The sequence below is a fragment of the Phalaenopsis equestris genome, unplaced genomic scaffold (assembly GCF_001263595.1).
Source record: "Phalaenopsis equestris unplaced genomic scaffold, ASM126359v1 Scaffold000511, whole genome shotgun sequence".
Lineage (NCBI taxonomy): Eukaryota > Viridiplantae > Streptophyta > Magnoliopsida > Asparagales > Orchidaceae > Phalaenopsis > Phalaenopsis equestris.
Window position 1 is genome coordinate 1,843,784 of NW_018164951.1, and position 18,610 is coordinate 1,862,393.

The following is an 18,610-nucleotide window of genomic DNA, read 5'->3' on the forward strand; positions in this document are numbered from 1 at the left end:
TATATATATATATTAAATAACTCATGTAAGAAAAACCTAGCAATTCAAAAAAAAATGCTAAATTGTTTTATAAACTAAATAGCTATTTACATGGGTCAGATGGAACTTCTCCACAGAGAATGAGAGAGAGAGAGATGGCCACCAACAACATAAGATTTTCAATACATTCCCTTCAGCTCCTTCAAGGACATTTCTGCCTCATTCTCTTCATTTTCTCTGTTTTCTCATCTATCCCAGCTCCAATAAGTGGTGATTCAATTTAATTATTTTAATTATCCAAGTATTGTCGCTTTTTTCTATTTTTTTAGTTAAAAATGATCTTTAATTACTTTCATTAAATCATTAATCATTTGATTTATAAAATTCCATGATAACATTCCATGCATGCATTGCTAACCAAATATATCCAACGTACTCCTTTGAACCAGTCACCTTTTTTTTTGCAAAAGAAACCCTATGAGGATATGAATTCCAAACGGTAAGATAAAAATACTCATTCTCCGGAGCAAACTCACCGCTGCACTGCCACGCACCACATTGAAGTGGTAATACATGCCAGCCATTTTAATCTGAGCTTCTTCCTCACCAATACTTCCCCTTGGATATATTTCTTCATATTTCCAGCCCAGAATTTGGCTGGATTTTCCTCTATATCTCCCACCTTTTGGATTGCCATGCACAAATTATCATTACCTTCATTCCTCCGTCAAAACCCAAAATACAATCAAAATCCTCAACGCCAACAATGTAAGTCTCGGCTAACATTCTAACTCACTCCATTGCTTGAAAATATGCATGAAAATAGTTTTTTTTTTCTTTTTTAGTTGGCTAAGGAAGATGGTTTATAAAATTAAAGAAATGAAAATGTTCGTCCTTTTTGTAGGAGTTCTCGTTTGAGAAATAAGAAACCCCCTCGACAACAATCTGTCGAGGGCCAGTCATCTAGGATTTCATCGACGCAGGCAGGACAACGAGTAAATACGATGCCAACGTGGTATATAGGTGTAGTTCCCCAAAGAAAAGGCTATTGGAGTGCTGAAATCTACTTTAAGGACCGTGTTATATCGCTTGGGAGGTTCAAGTCCGAAGTAGCCGCGGCACGAGCTTACGATAGCGTGGCCATAACACAGCACGGCAATGATTTCGCCCGTAACTTTTTATTAACGAATGCCACTATTCATGAACCCGCTTTTCAGAGCAATTACACCAATGAAGCCATTGTTCATATGATTATGGATGGCTCTTACGAACACAGGTTGATCCAGTTTGTTTCGAATCAACACCGTGCCTACTGTTATAGTGACTCTATAGCAATGCCTACTTGCCTGGATACCTTCCAAGGGGTCTTTTATAAGAAAATTTACCATAAAGAGCTGACTTCCACTGACCTTGAGAATCAAAACATGTTGATTTTACCCAATTATGTTTTACCCTTCTTTCCGCCATTCAGATCCGACAGAGCCCAATTTTGGCTTGAGTTTAACGATAGAATGAATAAGACATGGGCGTTTCATTATATTTACATGACTCGTATTCAGAGTTTTGTAATTACTATGGGTTGGAGCTTGTTTGTGAATGAGATGGAGCTTCGTGCTAAAGACATAGTCGTCTTCTATGTATGTAGCGACCGGAGAATATATCCTGAAGAATTTTTTGATATGATTGACATCATCCGGGGTGTTAGAATCAGCCAGTAGCAACTGTAGGGCAGTGACGGGCATCCATGTCGAAGATTGAATGCTAAACGTTCCGCCTATCAAGAATCTAGCAATAAGTTACTGCTCTTCAAAAATTTTGGAATCTCTTTCTAAATTCTTATGTTTAGATAAAGGTTTTAATTATTTGAATGAAGCTAAATATATTATTTTATGGTGCAATTAGTACTTGGTAATAAGATTTTTGATGATTCGTGCAGAGTGCAGACACTGACTGTTATGAGACTCTTTTTTTTTCAAATATTATTCGTAAATATTTATTTATGCTGCAAATTATTTTGTGTTATTGTGAAGTGATTTGGCTAAGATTGATTTCTCTTATTGTATGTCTCAGACTGTCATGTTTATAAGAGAATGCATAAAATGTTTAAAATTATTGCCTCTCATCGTTGGTGATGATAATGCTTTAATTTTAATTTTCCTCAAATCAAACACAAAAATTTAAATCCTTGCATATATCTTATATCAAACCAAACACTCCAAAATATTTCAATTATATTGCATTTATGTCATAAACAATTTATTATTTAATCAAGGCCATTCAATTTTGATATAAATGTACAATATTAGGTAGTTTAATAATCTTTCTATCTCATATTTATGGTATATTTCCATATTAATAATCATAAACAATACTAAGAAATAGGCCCGAGCACAATACATGGGCTGGCGAGGCTTTTTGTTTTACCTCTCTTCAGGAGAATCGCGTCCGTTTGTCTTCTAGACTTTCATTGCGTCCTGATTCTGAACACAATATTTTTTTCACTAATTGACCCCGGCCTTGCAATAATTTTTCCTCGAAAAAGTTGGCTGAGCAAGCGGAAGTAGCAATTAAACAACAAATCAGAAGTTATTATTATTATTATTATTTTAATTTTTTTGGTTTTTTCACTCCAAATTAACTCCATCTGTTCAAGCATTTCCAACTACCCAAATGATATTTCATATTAAGGTTCTACGATTTCATTTTATAATTCAGTCAAGTCAGTCCCATTTATAATTGGACAAAGCTCTAAGCATACAACTAACCTTAATTGAGAACAATAACTTCGAAAGAATAGTTGTGTTTAATGATTTTATGACGGTATAAATATATAAATATAAATATTTAATTGATGATGCTAGATATGTGAGTTGATATATTTCGGTTATATGTTGTTTAAATAAATTTACTAACATAGGCTTTGTATAGATAAAAGAAAATGAATAATTCAAATAATATAGTAAATTTAACTAATTTCTTTGTTTATTATTAAAAATATTAAAAGATGAATTTTAACAAAATTAATGAACATTAAATTCATTGTAGGTCAAAGAAAAGTAAACACCAATTAAAATAGAATATTTTAAAGTTAAAGTAGAGCTAAAATATAAATATATCCAATTTAAATATAGACAAAAGCTATAGAACCAAAAAAATAAAATAGGAATCTTTAAATAATCTTACATTTGTTGTATTCAAGACTTATTTTTGAAAGAAGGCGAATAAGTCATTTTCTATTTTCTTATTAATATGCTCTAATCCTCTCTTATTTATGGGAGGGGTTAGGGCAAATTTTGTGTGTAGAGTTGTAACCCTATTTCAGCCTCATTTTCTTTTCTTTCTTTCTCCTTATATGGTGATAATGGAATATTCTCTCCCGTAGACATAGGTAGAATTGAGCGGAACCGCGTAATGCACACCGTATTTAATTATTTTTTTCTTACGTGATTTTGTTTACCACTTTGTCTTACACAATAATTAGTATCAACCCGGCTTGGTGTATGTCAATAGGAGCATCTAACAATACATTTGAGCGTTGGAGCGGGTGAGTCGCTGTAGTTGTCCGAGAGGGATCGGGGATTAAGTCAAGTTCTGGGATGTAGTGAATTTTTGCAGTATAAAAGATTCTTTTTTATGGCTTTAACTCCGTATGTTATTAACATTAATACCAACAATATTAATCTTTAGTTACCAAAACAACTTGTCGGTTAATGCCCCGCCAAATGTTGAGTTCGTAAATAACCGACGACATATGACGTCGGTTATTATGTGTTTATAAACGACAGTGAAATACATCATTTACAATAAAAACAATCGTAAACTAATATATTTTTGGTAAGCGATGTTATTTTCTCTTGAAATGTCTTTGGGAATAACTAAACACATAAGCCGTCGTAAACCCATCCAAAAATAAGATATTTTTACCAGAAAAATTTAAGCCGTCGGTTATAGCACTTTTCATGTTGTGCAAGTGTGACTCACAACTATTCTCAAAAAGATGTGGAGTTATTTTGAATTATATTGAACAATTGGTAATTTTATATTATTTTATAATATAAATTTAAATTAAGACTTTAATTAATACCAAATGTTATGTAAATCACTAGAGAGCCATAATTAGAATTTTTACCATTACAATTTGTGATTCATTGGAATTTCTTCTTTAAATTTTAAATACTTTAAATTTTCAATTTATTTATTAATTATAATTAATTATTTTAAGTATGAAAATTACAAAAGAGATTTGGGATAATCCATTGGTGCTTCTATATATTTTTTAGTATTATTTGAATTTTCTTCGATTTTCATGTGATTTATTTTGTTTAATTATTAATATTAAATAATAAATTAGTCTTTTTTTTTCTGTACTCAAATTTCTTAGAATAATTTATGGACTTTTAGTTTAGATTTTTTAAGCCAATTTGAACTATTTCTTGGATTTCTTAAACCTCAAGTTAATTAATGCTGTATAATTAATTATTTGATTTTTATTAAATTTAATTAATGTTTAAAAAAGTTAAACTATATTGACAAATAATTGAATTTGGCTCAACTTTGAGTTCGATTTGATCGTTTGTGTCACATTAATAAACCAATTAATTTACTTTTATTTTCGATGGTTTAAAATTTTGAAAATGGATCAAAATAAATTCAAAATAAAATATATTAAGCATTGTAAAAATTTGAAACCCATTTGAATTGTTTTAAATATCAAAGTATATTTTTCAAGATAAATGAGATTTTTGCACTAAAATAATTATAATAAATAAAATATAATCAAGAAAATTGTGAAAAATGGTTTAGCGTGTTCCTTTTGACCAGGGGCATCCAAATAAAATAAAATTAAGCTTTAAATAAAAAGCCAATTTTTGGGCTATTTTCTCCATAAAATAATATTATAGAAAGAAAATTTCAAAATAATCTCAAAATTATGAAAATATATAGAAATGTCACAAATTGTTTCCTGGCCACTTGGGACCATTTAAAATATTTTTCTTAATTTTCTTAATAAAGTTATGTATTTTTAAATGCCTAAAATGTATTTTTCCTAATTTTCACTTAAATAATTTTAGAAAATAAAATAAAAATCAGAAAATATCAAATAATTTTCTTCGAGTTCATTGAAGTAAGAGGGATCAAAGAAAAAATATAAATTGACTTTTTAAAAAAAAATGTATTTTCTATTTAATTAACCACCAAAATAAATAAATAATTATAATAATTAACACATAATTAAAAAAATCATCAAATTTGGTCCAAGTGGTCCTCTTACCTAGTTGAACCTCCAATAATTTTCCTAGGGACAAAATGTATACCTTTGTTGATTAAATGAATTCACTTTGGAAATTCTCATTTTTAAATTGAAGTAATTATAAAAATTAAAATAAAAATCAGAAAAAAATGTGATTTCGTCTCTTGAATTTCAATTAATTACATGAACGATAGGTCAACAAATTTTCCAGCCCACATAATTTAAGTTAAAAATTTACGAACATAGAAGCCTTAAGGGCAAAATTGTAATTTCCACCTTTTCACCCGTAAATAAAAAGGTTTAGGATGGGCTAAAATCTTAAAGCGTAATATTTTGATCCCAAGCAATATTCTAAAGTGATTGCAACATGAGGGTAAGAGGTAGAAACCAATTGACATTCCTTTTAGAAAAGAAGGGTATAAATGTAATTAACCAAATTGTTAAACTTTGGAAGAAAAAAAATTAATTTGAATGATCTAAGAGTTTGGGACAAAGGTAAGGAAGTCAATAACTTATTTATCTAGAAAGCAAACCAATGGTTGAGTGATAGGTTAATCCTTTAATTAAATGTTCTTCATGTGTCTTTTCTAAAATGACACATCAACCTCTAATGACTCAAATGCTTTGTAGTGAGCTAAGTTTAATCTAAAGATATTTGAAGGTTAGTTAAAAGATAAACCATAATAATTTCCCTTCAAACAATACAAGTTCGAAACTTGTTTATCCCCTCTCATCGGTTAATTGAGGTATAGAACCAAGCACAACTTAAATCTAATGGACTTCGGGATTGAAGTGAAATCAAAACAATTCAAATGATTCTTAAAAGTTGTTTAGGTTTATGTCTCAAACACTTTTATAATCGCGATTTATAAAATTCCACGGTAACATTCCATGCATGCATTGCTAACCAAACCAAATCTATTCAAAGCACTCCTTTGAACAAGTCATTTCGCTTTTATAAAAAGCTAGCATCTTTTTGCAAAAGAACCTCTATGAAGGGAATGAATTCAAAACGGTAAGAGAGAAATACTCATTCTCTAGAACTAACTCACTGCCACGCATCACATTGAAGTGGTAATACATACCAGCAACCATTTTAATCTGAGCTTCTTTCTCACCGATATTTCCCCTTAGATCTATTTCTTCATCTTTCGAGCCCAGAATTTGGCTGGCTTTTCCTCTTTTTCTCCCACATTTTGGAGTGCACTGCACAGAATATAATTCATCTCATTTCTCCGTCCAAATCCTCAACACCGACAATGTAAGTCGCTGCAAACATTCTAACTCACTCCATTGCTTGAAAATATGCATCGAAATAGGTTTTTTTTTTTAGTCGGCTAAGAATGATGCTTTATAAAATTAAAAATCAAGAGAATGGATGTGCTTTTTGTAGGAGTTCTCCTTTGAGAAATGAGATAATTGTGATGAATCCCCCTCGACAACTACCTGTGGAGGGCGAGCCGTCAACGATTTCATCGACGCAGACAAGACAACGAGTAAATGCACCGCCACTGTGGTATCTAGGTGTAGTTCCCCAGGAAAATGGCTATTGGGTTGCTCAAATCTTATCTATTAACCGTCTTATATCACTAGGAACGTTCAATTCTGAAGTAGCTGCGGCGCGAGCTTACGATAGTGCGGCCATAACACAGTACGGCGATGATTTCTTCCGTAATTTTTTATTAACGAGTGTTACTATTCATGAACCCTCTTTTCAAAGCAATTACTCCGATGAAACCATTGTTGAAATGATTAGGGATGACTCTTACGAACTCAGGTTGATCCATTTTGTTTCGGATCACATTCGTAACTACCGCTACCGTGGCCCTATAGAAATGCCTACTTGCCTGGACGCCATCCAAGAAGTCTTTTATAAAAAAATGTTTCAAAAAGAGCTGACCTTGAGTGATCTTGAGCATCAAAACGTATTGATTTTACCCATTGATGCTCGACCCTTCTTTCCTCAAATAAGGTCCAATAGAGTCCAATTTTGGCTTGAGTTTAAAGATAGAATGAAGTTTAAAGACAGAATGAATCGAACATGGGCATTTCAATACTTTTACTGGTCTCGTTTTCAGAGATCTATACTTACTAGGGGTTGGAGCAAGTTTGTAAGTGAGATGGAGCTTCATGCTGAGGACATTGTCGTCTTTTATCAATGTTGGGACCGGAGAAAGTTTCCTGAAGAAATTTTTTATATGGTTGACATCATCCGAGGTGTTAGAATCACCCAGGACGAGCTGTAGGGCTTAAGCTGACATCCATGTCTTTGATTGAATGCTAAACGTTCCGCCTATCAAGTATCTAGCAATGTGTTACTCTTTTTCAAAAATTTAGGAAGAGACTTTTTAGTGAAGATAAATATATTATTTTTATTTTCTGGTGCAATTCGTACTCGGTAATAAGATTTTCGATGATTCGTGCAGAGTGCAGACACGATTACTATGAGACTTTTTTTTTCAAACATTATTCATAAACATTTATTTATGCTGCAAATTATTTTGTGTTATTGTGAAGTGATGAGGGTAAGATTTATTTCACTTATTGCATAAAATAATTAGAACTATTGCCGCTCATCGGTTATGATGATAATGCTTTAATTTCAATTTTCCTCGAATCAAACACAAAAATTTTAATCCTTGCATTTATCATATATCAAACCAAACGCCGATTATATTTCAACTATATTGCATTTATTTCAAAAACAATTTATTATTTAATCAAGGGCATTTAATTTTGATATAAATGTACTATAATTATTTTTAGATCAAATAAAAGTAAACACCAATTAAATTAGAATATTTTAAAATTTTCTGAATTATAAATAAATCCAATTTAAAACTAGACAAAAGCTATAGAACAAAAAAATAAAATAAGAATATCTAAATAATCCTATATTTGTTGTATTCAAGACTTATTTGTGAAAGTAGGCCAATATGTCAATTTCTATTTTCTTATTAAGATGCTCTAATCCTCTCTTGCTTATGGGAGGGGTTAGGGTAATTTCTTTTTTTGTAGAGTTGTCACCCTATTTAAGGCTCATTTTCTTTTCTTTCTCCCTATTTGGTGATAATGGAATATTGTCTCTTTGTAGACATAGGTGGATTTGAGCTAAACCACGTAAATCACACTCCATTTAATTTTTTGTTTATTTTGTGATTTTGTTTGCCACATTGTCCTACACAACAATTAGTATCAAACCCGACCTGGTGTATGTCCTGTAAGAACATCTAACAATGCATTTGAACGTTGGAGTGGGTGAGTCGCTAGAGAGCCTTAATTAGAATATAAATTTAAATTAAGACTTTAATTAATACCAAATTTTATGTAAATCGCTAGAGAGTCTTAATTAGAATTATTAGCATTAAATTTTGTGATGCATTGGAATTTCTTTTATAAATTTTAAACATTTTAAATAGTAAATTTATTTATTAATTATAAATAATTCTTTATGTATGAAAATGACATGAGAGATTTGGGATAATCCATTGGAGCTTCAATAATTTTTTTAGTATTATTTGATTTTTTTTTTTAGATTTTCATGTGATTTCTTTTGTTTATTTATTAATATTAAATAATAAGTTAGTTTTTTATTTTTCTTTACTCAAATTTCTTAGGATATTTTATGGTCTTTTAGTTTAAATTTCTTAAGCCTATTTGGACTATTTCTTGGATTTCTTAAACTTCAACTTAATTAATGATGTATAGTTAATTATTTAATTTTTACTAAATTTAATTTATGTTTAACAAATTGAACTCGCTTAATGTCCAACTAAATATTTCATGAAAACTTTTGGGGTGATCACATAGGTTGCTTAAAATTACCTTAAATTTTTTGATTTTTAAACAATTTTATTTTTTTGGGTTGATCACAAAGGTTGTTTAAATAATTAAAATTATAAATATCTTTTAATTTGTCACCCCTTGAAAATATTTATAGTATTAAGGGAATCAAATAATCTTTTATCGTATTAAATATGAAATATATTTCCACTTAGATATTTCTTCATTCGTTGTCCCCATACTTCAAAAATAAGTATGTTTATACCACTGAAATATTTCATATTACATTAAAAATATCACCATTTTATTTTTAAAATAATAAAATATACTTTTTAATGAATAGATAAGAAGACACGTATCTAAATATTGAAATTTATGCGTTATATATGTAAATACATAGGAATTAAGTGGTATGCATGTTAATCTCTTTCAATTAACCATTCAAAAATGCATGAGTACCCGATTTCTCTAATCCTAAACTTTAAGTCAAATTAATTGAATTAACCCAAACAAAAAATTATCAAATAAAATAAATAAATTTATGGTGTACTGCGATTTATTTTTTTTCAAAATTATAGTGGGTTTAGGCTTCGTTTGAAGAAGTTCTATCGTTCGTCAAAGCTCTTCAAGCCAATTGTGATCTAAAATGGCGAAAGCTTGTCATTTTTAAGCAATAACTTCGGAAGACTTTCGAGAGACATTAGTTGCTAATTAAATGTTTTAACACGCACTGACATTCACTATAATGAAACAAAACTTCAAAATCTTTTCAAAAAAAACCTTGATTTTTCCATCAAGCTTACGCTTTTAACTGAAAAAGTAATATTTTATAAACGTTGTAAAAATAATAATATTGTAAAATAATCAGCTTCACATTTGTTTGATTTAATTTCAATTTGATTCCATTCCAAACTCTCAAATTAAAATCATATTCAATCATGCACACTCTATATATATATATATATATATATATATATATATATAGAGTTGGATGTGGTTCATTAATAATAAAAGAATTTATATTTTCAAACCCATTCCTATAAATAATATTAAGTTAGTTTTAAATATGGTATCCAAGGCATTCTCCGTTTTCGTCACGCTGGCCAATCGCGGCCGTTATATTTTCATCCAACGCACTCCTTTGAAGCAGTCGAATTTTTTTTATAACAAACAACTTTTTGCAAAAGAACCCCTATGAAGGCATGAATTCAAAACCGTAAGATAGAAATATTTATCCTCCGGAACGAAAGCACTGCCGCACAGCCACGCAAGCACATTGAAGTGGTAATACATAGCAGCAACCATTCTTAGATGTATTTCTTCATCATTCCAGCCCAGAATTTGGCTGGCTTTTCCTATTTATCTCTCACCTTTTGGATCGCTATGCACAGATTTTAAGTCCCTTCATTCCTCCGTCAAAACCCGTTCTTCAATCAAAATCCTCAACGCCAAAAATGTAAGTCCCTGCTAACATTCAAACTCACCCAACACACTCCGCTACTTTAAAACATGCATAAAAAATGTTTTATTTTCTTTTTAATTGGTAAATTTCATGTGAAATATTCTTTGTGAAATTAAAAATCAAGAAAATGGCCGCTCTTTGCGCAGCTCTCCTATGGAAAAGGAGTTCTTTCCAATGAATACACCTAAATCGGCGCAGAAACCACAGCAATCTGACGAGGCCACATCGTCTACGATTCCATCAACACAAGCACAACAAGGGGTAAGTATGGCTCAACAATGTGGGGGCCCATCGCATTTGATTTCATCTTCACATGCAGGGCAACTGAAATTTACACTGCCATTGTCAAAGTTCGAAGGTGTATTTTGTCAGCAAAATGGTCATTGGGGGGCTAAAATATGCATTCAAAACAATCATATTTTGCTGGGAACGTTCGTCTGAAATAGCTGCAGCACGAGCTTACGATAGCGCGGCCCGCAAGCTCCTAAACAATGAATTCTTGTGTAACTTGTTGTTAACGAATGTCACTATTCATGAACCCATTTTTCAGAACATGTACAACCCTGATGACATCATTAATATGATTAGGGATGGCTCCTACGAACCCAATTACATCAAGTTCCTTTCGAATCACTACCCTAGCTTCCGATATGGTGACTCTGTAGCAATGCCCACTTCTTTGGACTCCATCGAAGGGGTCCTTTTTAAGGAAATGTTTCGTAAAGAGTTGCTTATGGGTGACATTACAAATGAGAATTTATTGGTTTTACCTAATGAAGCTCAGCCGTGCTTTCATCCATGGAACTCCAACCCAGACGAACTATGGTTTGAATATAAAGACAGGAGGTATCGGTCATGGGTGTTTCAATTATGTCGTACGAATAATCCTCAGATTTATGTAATCACCACGGGTTGGAAAAAATTTTTCAATGAGATGGAGCTTCGCGTTAATGATATTGTCCTCTTCTACGGATGTAAGGACATGCGAAATTTTCCTTGTAGCTCTTTTAGTATGATTGATGTCATCCGGGGTGTCAAAAATCGTTAGATGCAGCGGCGGTATTGAGCCTCATTCATGTGGAAGCTTAAATGCTATATAGCAGTGATTATTCCTCTTCAAAAATTTTGAAAATTTTCTAAGATCATATGTTTAGAATAAGAACGGTTTTATTTGATTGAACCTGAATATTTAATTTTTTATTGTAATTAGTACTTAGTAATAACAGTTTTTATGATGTGTGCAAAGTACGGACACAATAGTTATGAGATGCTTCTTTTTTTTTCAGACATTGATTATTCATAAGTAATTAAGGGCTGCAAACTAGCTTGTTTTATTGTTAAGTGATTTGGTTGAGAATTCTCTCTTATTTTATGTCTCATGTTGCCATATTTATTTAATGCATAAAATCATTATTGCCATGGCCGCCCATCCTTCATCATTATTACCAAGAGGATTTTTCTATGAATGCGCGTTAAGTGTCTTATCGGTAAGTGGACAAAGCCTTGAGCTTACAACTTCTAAACCTTCACGGAGAGCAACAACTTTGAATGAATTACTGTGTTGTTAATGAGTTTTGAGTGTTAGAAATATAAAAATAAAATTTTAGATGTTGGATATGTGAATTTATATGTTTCCAGTGGTATGTATGTAAATTCCCTTTGATGTTTTAAATTAGTGAAAAATAACATATACATGAATACCATTTTAAATTAAATAAATTTATGAACATATACTTTGTATACATCTAAGAAGGTGATTAATTCAAATAATATATTTAACATTTATTTGCAAATAATTAAAAATAAAAAATATAACTTTTAATAAAATTAGTAAACTATAAAAATATAGTTTAAAAAAAAAGTAAATACCAATTAAATTAGATTATGATAAAATTAAGGTAGATAGAAAATATACATAAATCCAATATAAATCTTGAGAAAAGCTATAGAACAATGAAATAAAACAAGGATCTTTTAAACTCATTGGGAAGATACGACAAAACTCGAAATTTATATATAAAAGCAAAGTCATACAAACTACAATAAATACCACTTATCTCTAATTCCTCCTCAAGCAAACTCCTCGAAGTTCCTCTGAATCTCTTCCTTTCTTTATAGTACACAAAATTTTTACAAAATTCTTCTTCGAAGCGGCAAGGAAGAAGAAATCTCTCTTTCACTCCACTCTTACAATCTCTCGAAGAATTCCCCACAATTTAACCCTAAATTAAACTCTCTACACTCAACACTCCCTCTCTACACTCTCTGCACACTCTACACTCTCTACACACTCTCCACGCTCTACACACTCTCCTTTTTTGGCCAAAAATTTCTCTTAAATTTGTAGAAGAGTTTTCGAAAGAGTTGCCTAAGCATCCCCTAAAAAATCGTCCACATTCAATGCAATTGTTGAGATAACCGCCGATCTCTCCGTCGGCGGCCTCGAGGGCGCCGTCGGCGGCTTTCTGGAATATTTGATTCTGAACTCTCGGGAAAAACCCGCCGTCAGTGTCGTTGGGTTGGCCGTCGGCGCCAAGTTCAAATCTTCATACGTTGGTTCTTTTCGCTCCAAATTTGCTTCTTTTCACTCTAAATGACCATAATTCAACATATCTGCAACAAAACATCAAAATTACAGCAACAAAACATCAAAATTACACAAAACATCAAAATTACATTTCTTTAAAGTGGAATATCATCAAAATCAGTGTAAAATAGGTATGAGAATCTTAACATATTTCTTTTGGTCAGTAAGCAATTTTCCATAGTTTGGACGTGTCATTTAGCAAGGAAAAAAAATAAAGTATTTTTCTTCTTCTTTCATTTTGGGCTAGGAGATAATATTGAGACCTAAACCCTAATGCTTTCATTTTCATCTATCCCAGCTCCAATGAGTGGTGATTCATTTTAATTATTTTAATTATCTAAGTATGGCCGCTTTTTTCTACTTTTTTAATTAAAAAAGGACCTTTAATTATTGCCATTAAATTATGAATCATTCGATTTATAAAATTCCACGGTAACATTCCATGCATGCATTGCTAACCAAACCAAATCTATTCAAAGCACTCCTTTGAACAAGTCATTTCGCTTTTATAAAAAGCTAGCATCTTTTTGCAAAAGAACCTCTATGAAGGGAATGAATTCAAAACGGTAAGCTAGAAATACTCATTCTCCGGAACTAAACTCACTGCCACGCATCACATTGAAGTGGTAATACATAACAGCAACCATTTTAATCTGAGCTTCTTTCTCACCGATATTTCCCCTTAGATCTATTTCTTCATCTTTCGAGCCCAGAATTTGGCTGGTTTCTCCTCTTTTTCTCCCACATTTTGGAGTGCAATGCACAGAATATAATTCATCTCATTTCTCCGTCCAAATCCTCAACACCGACAATGTAAGTCGCTACAAACATTCTAACTCACTACATTGCTTGAAAATATGCATCGAAATAAGTTTTTTTTTAGTCGGCTAAGAATGATGCTTTATAAAATTAAAAATCAAGAGAATGGATGTGCTTTTTGTAGGAGTTCTACTTTGAGAAATGAGATAATTGTGATGAATCCCCCTCGACAACTACCTGTGGAGGGCGAGTCGTCAACGATTTCATCGACGCAGGCAAGACAACGAGTAAATGCACCGCCACTGTGGTATCTAGGTGTAGTTCCCCAAGAAAATTGCTATTGGGTTGCTCAAATATTATGTATTGACCGTCTTATATTGCTAGGAACGTTTCATAAAGAGCTGACTTTGACTGATCTCGAGCATCAAAAAGTATTGATTTTACCCATTGATGCTCGGCCCTTCTTTCCACGAATAAGGTCCAATAGAGTCCAATTTTGGCTTGAGTTTAAAGACAGAATGAATCGGACATGGGCATTTCAATACTTTTACTGGACTCATTTTCAGAGATCTATACTTACTAGGGGTTGGAGCTAGTTTGTAAGTGAGATGGAGCTTCGTGTTGACGACATTGTCGTCTTTTATCAATGTTGGGACGGAGAACGCTTCCTGAAAATTTTTTTGCCTGAAGAAACTTTTGATATGGTTGACATCATCCGAGGTGTTAGAATCACCCGGGACGAACTGCAGGGCTGAAGCTGACATCCATGTCTTTGATTGAATGCAAAACGTTCCGTCTATCAAGTATCTAGGAGTGTTATTTCATGAACAATTTATTATTTAATCAAGGCCATTTAATATTGATATAAATGTACTATAATTATCTTTAGATCAAATAAAAGTACACACCAATTAAATTAGAATATTTTAAAATTTTCTAAAATATAAATAAATCCAATTTAAATATAGACAAAAGCTATAGATCAAAAAAAAAAAAGTAAGATTATCTAAATAATCCTATATTTGTTGTATTCAAGACTTATTTGTGAAAGTAGGCCAATATGTCATTTTTTATTTTCTTATTAAGATGCACTAATCCTCTCTTATTTATGCGAGGGGTTAGGGTAAATTTTTTTGTGTATTTTCTTATCTTTCTCCCTATCTGGTGATAATGGAATATTGTCTCTTCGTAGACATAGGTGGATTTGAGCTGAACCACGTAAACCACACTACATTTAATTCTTTGTTTATTTTGTGATTTTGTTTGCCACATTGTCCTACACAAAAATTAGTATCAAACCCGGCCTGGTGTATGCCCTGTAAGAACATCTAACCGTACATTTGAAAGTTGGAGTGGGTGAGTCACTGAAGTTGTCGGGGCACTGGAGTTGCCAAGGGGGATGTTCGAGAGGGATTAGTATTAAGTAAAGTTCGGGGGGGGGATTAGTATTAAGTAAAGTTCGGGGGCGTAGCTAATTTTGGTGGAATATATGATTCTTTTGACGACTTCAATTCCGTATGTTCTTAACATTAATATGAACAACACTGATCGTCAATTTCTGAAACAACTTGTTGGTTAACGCCCCGCCAAATATTGGGTTTGTAAATAGCCCCACGACATATGACCGTCGATTATTATGTGCTTATAAACGACGGTGAAATGTGTCGGTTATGATAAAGACCAACATAAACTAATCTATTGTTCATAAGTGATGGTATGTGCTCCTGAAATGTCATTGGAAATAAATCAATACGTAAATCGTCGTAAATTCGTCAAAAAATAAGACTCTTTTTACAGACGAAAATTTAAACCTCCGGTTAGCCTTTTGTCCTATTGTACAAGGGTGACCAGCAAATATTCTCAAAATGATTTGGAATTATTTTGAATTATATTGAACAGTTGGGAATTTTATATTATTTTATAATATAAATTCAAATTAAGACTTTAATTAATACCAAATTTTATGTAAATCGCTAGAGAGCCTTAATTAGAATTATTACCATTAAATTTTGTGATTCATTGGAATTTCTTTTATAAATTTTAAACATTTTAAATATTAAATTTATTTATTAATTATAATTAATTCCTTAAGTATGAAAATTACATGAGAGATTTGGGATAATCCATTGGAGCTTCAATAATTTTTATAGTATTATTTGATTTTTTTTTTTAGATTTTCATGTGATTTCTTTTGTTTATTTATTAAAATTAAATAATAAATTAGTTTTTTATTTTTCTTTACTCAAATTTCTTAGGATATTTTATGGTTTTTTAGTTTAAATTTCTTAAGCCTATTTGGACTATTTCTTGGATTTCTTAAAGTTCAACTTAATTAATAATGTATAGTTAATTATTTAATTTTTACTAAATTTAATTAATGTTTAAAAAAATTGAGCTGGCTTAAAGTCTAACTCAACATTTCATGAATACTTTTGGGATGATCACATAGGTTGCTTAAAATTACATTAAATTATTTGATTTTTAAACAATTTTATTTATTTGGGTTGATCATAAAGATTGTTTAAATAATTAAAATTATAAATATCTTTTAATTTGCCACCCCTCGAAAATATTTATAGTAGTTAGTTGGGCTTAAGGGAACTTTACCAACAAGTATAGGGTTAATTAAAAATAAATTATTGGTTTAAACTTAATCATTTATTAGTATTTAGAGAATCAAATAATATTTTATCCTATTAAATATGAAATATATTTCCACTTAGATATTTCTTCATTCTTTGTGCCCATACTTCAAAAATAAGTATGTTTATACCACTGAAATATTTCATATTACATTAAAAATATCACCATTTTATTTTTAAAATAATAAAATATACTTTTTAATGAATAGATAAGAAGACACGTATCTAAATATTGAAATTTATGCGTTATATATGTAAATACATAGGAATTAAGTGGTATGCATGTTAATCTCTTTCAATTAACCATTCAAAAATGCATGAGTACCCGATTTCTCTAATCCTAAACTTTAAGCCAAAGTAATTTGAATTCACCCAAACAAAAATTATCAAATAAAGTAAATAAATTTATGGTGTAGAGTGATTTTTTATTTTCAAAATTATAGTGGGTTTAGGCTTCGTTTGAAGAAGTTCTATCGTTCGTCAAAGCTCTCCAGGCCAATCGTGATCTAAAATGGTGAAAGCTTGTCATTTAAAAGCAACAACTTCGGAAGACTTTTGAGAAACATTAGTTGCTAATTAAATGTTTTAACACACATTGGCATTCACTATAATGAAACAAAACATCACTATCTTCTCAAAAAAAGCCTTAATTTGTCCATCAAGCTTACACTTCTAACTAAAAAAGTGATATTGTATATACGGTGTAAAAAATAATAGTATGTAAAACATTATTATTTGACATTTAACTTTTTAACCAGATAATAATCAGCTTCACATTTGCTCGATTTAATTTCAATTTGATTCCATTCCAAACTCAAATTAAAATCATATCCAATCATCCACACTTTATATATATATATATATATATATATATAAGAGTTGGGTGTGGTTATATTTTCAAACCCATTTCTATAAATAATATTAAATTAGTTTTAAATAAGGTATGTGAGGCATTCTCCGTTCTCGTCTCGCTGGCCAATTGGGCCGTTATAGCTTCATCCAACGCACTCCTTTGAAGCAGTGCCGTTATAGCTTCATCCAACGCACACCTTTGAAGCAGTGCCGTTGTTTTTATAACAAACAAACAGCTTTTTGCAAAAGAACCCCAATGAAGGTATGAATTCAAAACCGTAAGAGATAAATATTCATCCTCCGGAACGAAAGCACTGCCGCACAGCCACGCAACCACATTGAAGTGGTAATACATACCAACAGCCATTCTTAGATATATTTCCCCATCATTCCAGCCCACAATTTGGCTGGCTTTTCCTATTTATCTCCCACCTTTTGGATTGCCATGCACAGATTTTAAGTCCCTTCATTCCTCCGTCAAAACCCGGTCTTCAATCAAAATCCTCAACGCCAACAATGTAAGTCCCTGCTAACATTCTAACTCAAGAAGATACTCCGTTGCTTTAAAACATGCATAAGAAAATGTTTTATTTTTCTTTTTAATTGGCATATTTCAAGAGAAATATTCTTTGTAAAATTAAAAATCAAGAAAATGGCCGCTCTTTGTGCAGCTCTCCTATAGAAAAGGAGTTCTTTCCAATGAATATCCCCAAATCGGCGCAAAAACAACAATCTGACGAGGTCACATCGTCTACGATTCCATCAACACAAGCAGAGCAAGAGGTACGTATGGCTGAACAAAATGAAGGACCATCGCATTTGATTTCATCTTCGCATGCAGGGCAACTGAAATTAGCATCGCCATTGTCGAAGTTTGAAGGAGTATTTTGTCAGCAAAATGGTCATTGGGGGGCTAAAATCTTCATTCAAAAAAATCATATTTTGCTAGGAACGTTCAACTCTCAAATAGCCGCAGCACGAGCTTACGATAGCGCGGCCCTCAAGCTCCTCAACAATGAATTCTTGCGTAACTTGTTGTTAACGAATGTCACTATTCATGAACCCATTTTTCAGAACATGTACGACCCTGATGTCATCATTAATATGATTAGGGATGGCTCCTACGAACCCAATTATATCGAGTTCCTTTCGAATCACTACCCTAGCTTCCACTATAGTGACTCTATAGTAATGCCTAGATCTTTGGACGTCATCGAAGGTGTCCTTTTTAAGGAAATGTTTCGTAAAGAGTTGCTTATGGGTGACATTACGAATGAGAATTTATTGGTTTTACC

The 18,610-nt window shown here is 31.6% G+C and overlaps 3 protein-coding genes and 1 long non-coding RNA gene across 4 annotated transcripts in view; all 4 read left to right on the forward strand.

Annotated features, from left to right (window-relative positions):
* The window catches only part of LOC110028333 (AP2/ERF and B3 domain-containing transcription factor At1g51120-like), a 5,036-nt gene extending 3,103 nt beyond the window's left edge, over positions 1-1,933 (forward strand). Inside the window, exons 2-3 of the mRNA XM_020730149.1 lie at positions 683-747; positions 884-1,933. Coding sequence (XP_020585808.1) covers positions 746-747; positions 884-1,697 — 816 coding nt within the window. The 5' untranslated portion in view covers positions 683-745 and the 3' untranslated portion in view covers positions 1,698-1,933. The remainder of the gene's footprint in view (positions 1-682; positions 748-883) is intronic.
* Positions 1,934-6,310: 4,377 nt separating this feature from the next.
* LOC110028331 (AP2/ERF and B3 domain-containing transcription factor At1g50680-like) lies at positions 6,311-14,497 on the forward strand. Its single transcript, XM_020730147.1, has 3 exons — positions 6,311-6,491; positions 6,624-7,247; positions 14,345-14,497. Coding segments are annotated over exons 1-3 (699 nt in total). The 5' UTR covers positions 6,311-6,489; the 3' UTR covers positions 14,418-14,497.
* On the forward strand, positions 10,312-11,722 carry LOC110028332 (AP2/ERF and B3 domain-containing transcription factor At1g50680-like). Its single transcript, XM_020730148.1, has 2 exons — positions 10,312-10,469; positions 10,622-11,722. Exon 2 carries the CDS (start codon positions 10,852-10,854, stop codon positions 11,521-11,523), a length of 672 nt encoding a protein of 223 aa, XP_020585807.1. The 5' UTR covers positions 10,312-10,469; positions 10,622-10,851; the 3' UTR covers positions 11,524-11,722.
* On the forward strand, positions 13,706-14,268 carry LOC110028334. Its single transcript, XR_002294419.1, has 2 exons — positions 13,706-13,875; positions 14,006-14,268. It is a non-coding gene; the product is annotated as an uncharacterized LOC110028334 (long non-coding RNA).
* Positions 14,498-18,610: the final 4,113 nt, after the last annotated feature.

Excerpts from the sequence above, each read along its gene's own strand:
- LOC110028331 (XM_020730147.1), top strand. Across the intron at positions 7,248-14,344 it reads GAGTTTAAAGATAGAATGAA|TCGGACATGGGCATTTCAAT; the intron begins GTTTAAAGACAG and ends AGACAGAATGAA.
- LOC110028332 (XM_020730148.1), top strand. The coding sequence starts at position 10,852 with ATGGTCATTGGGGGGCTAAAATATGCATTCAAAACAATCATATTTTGC.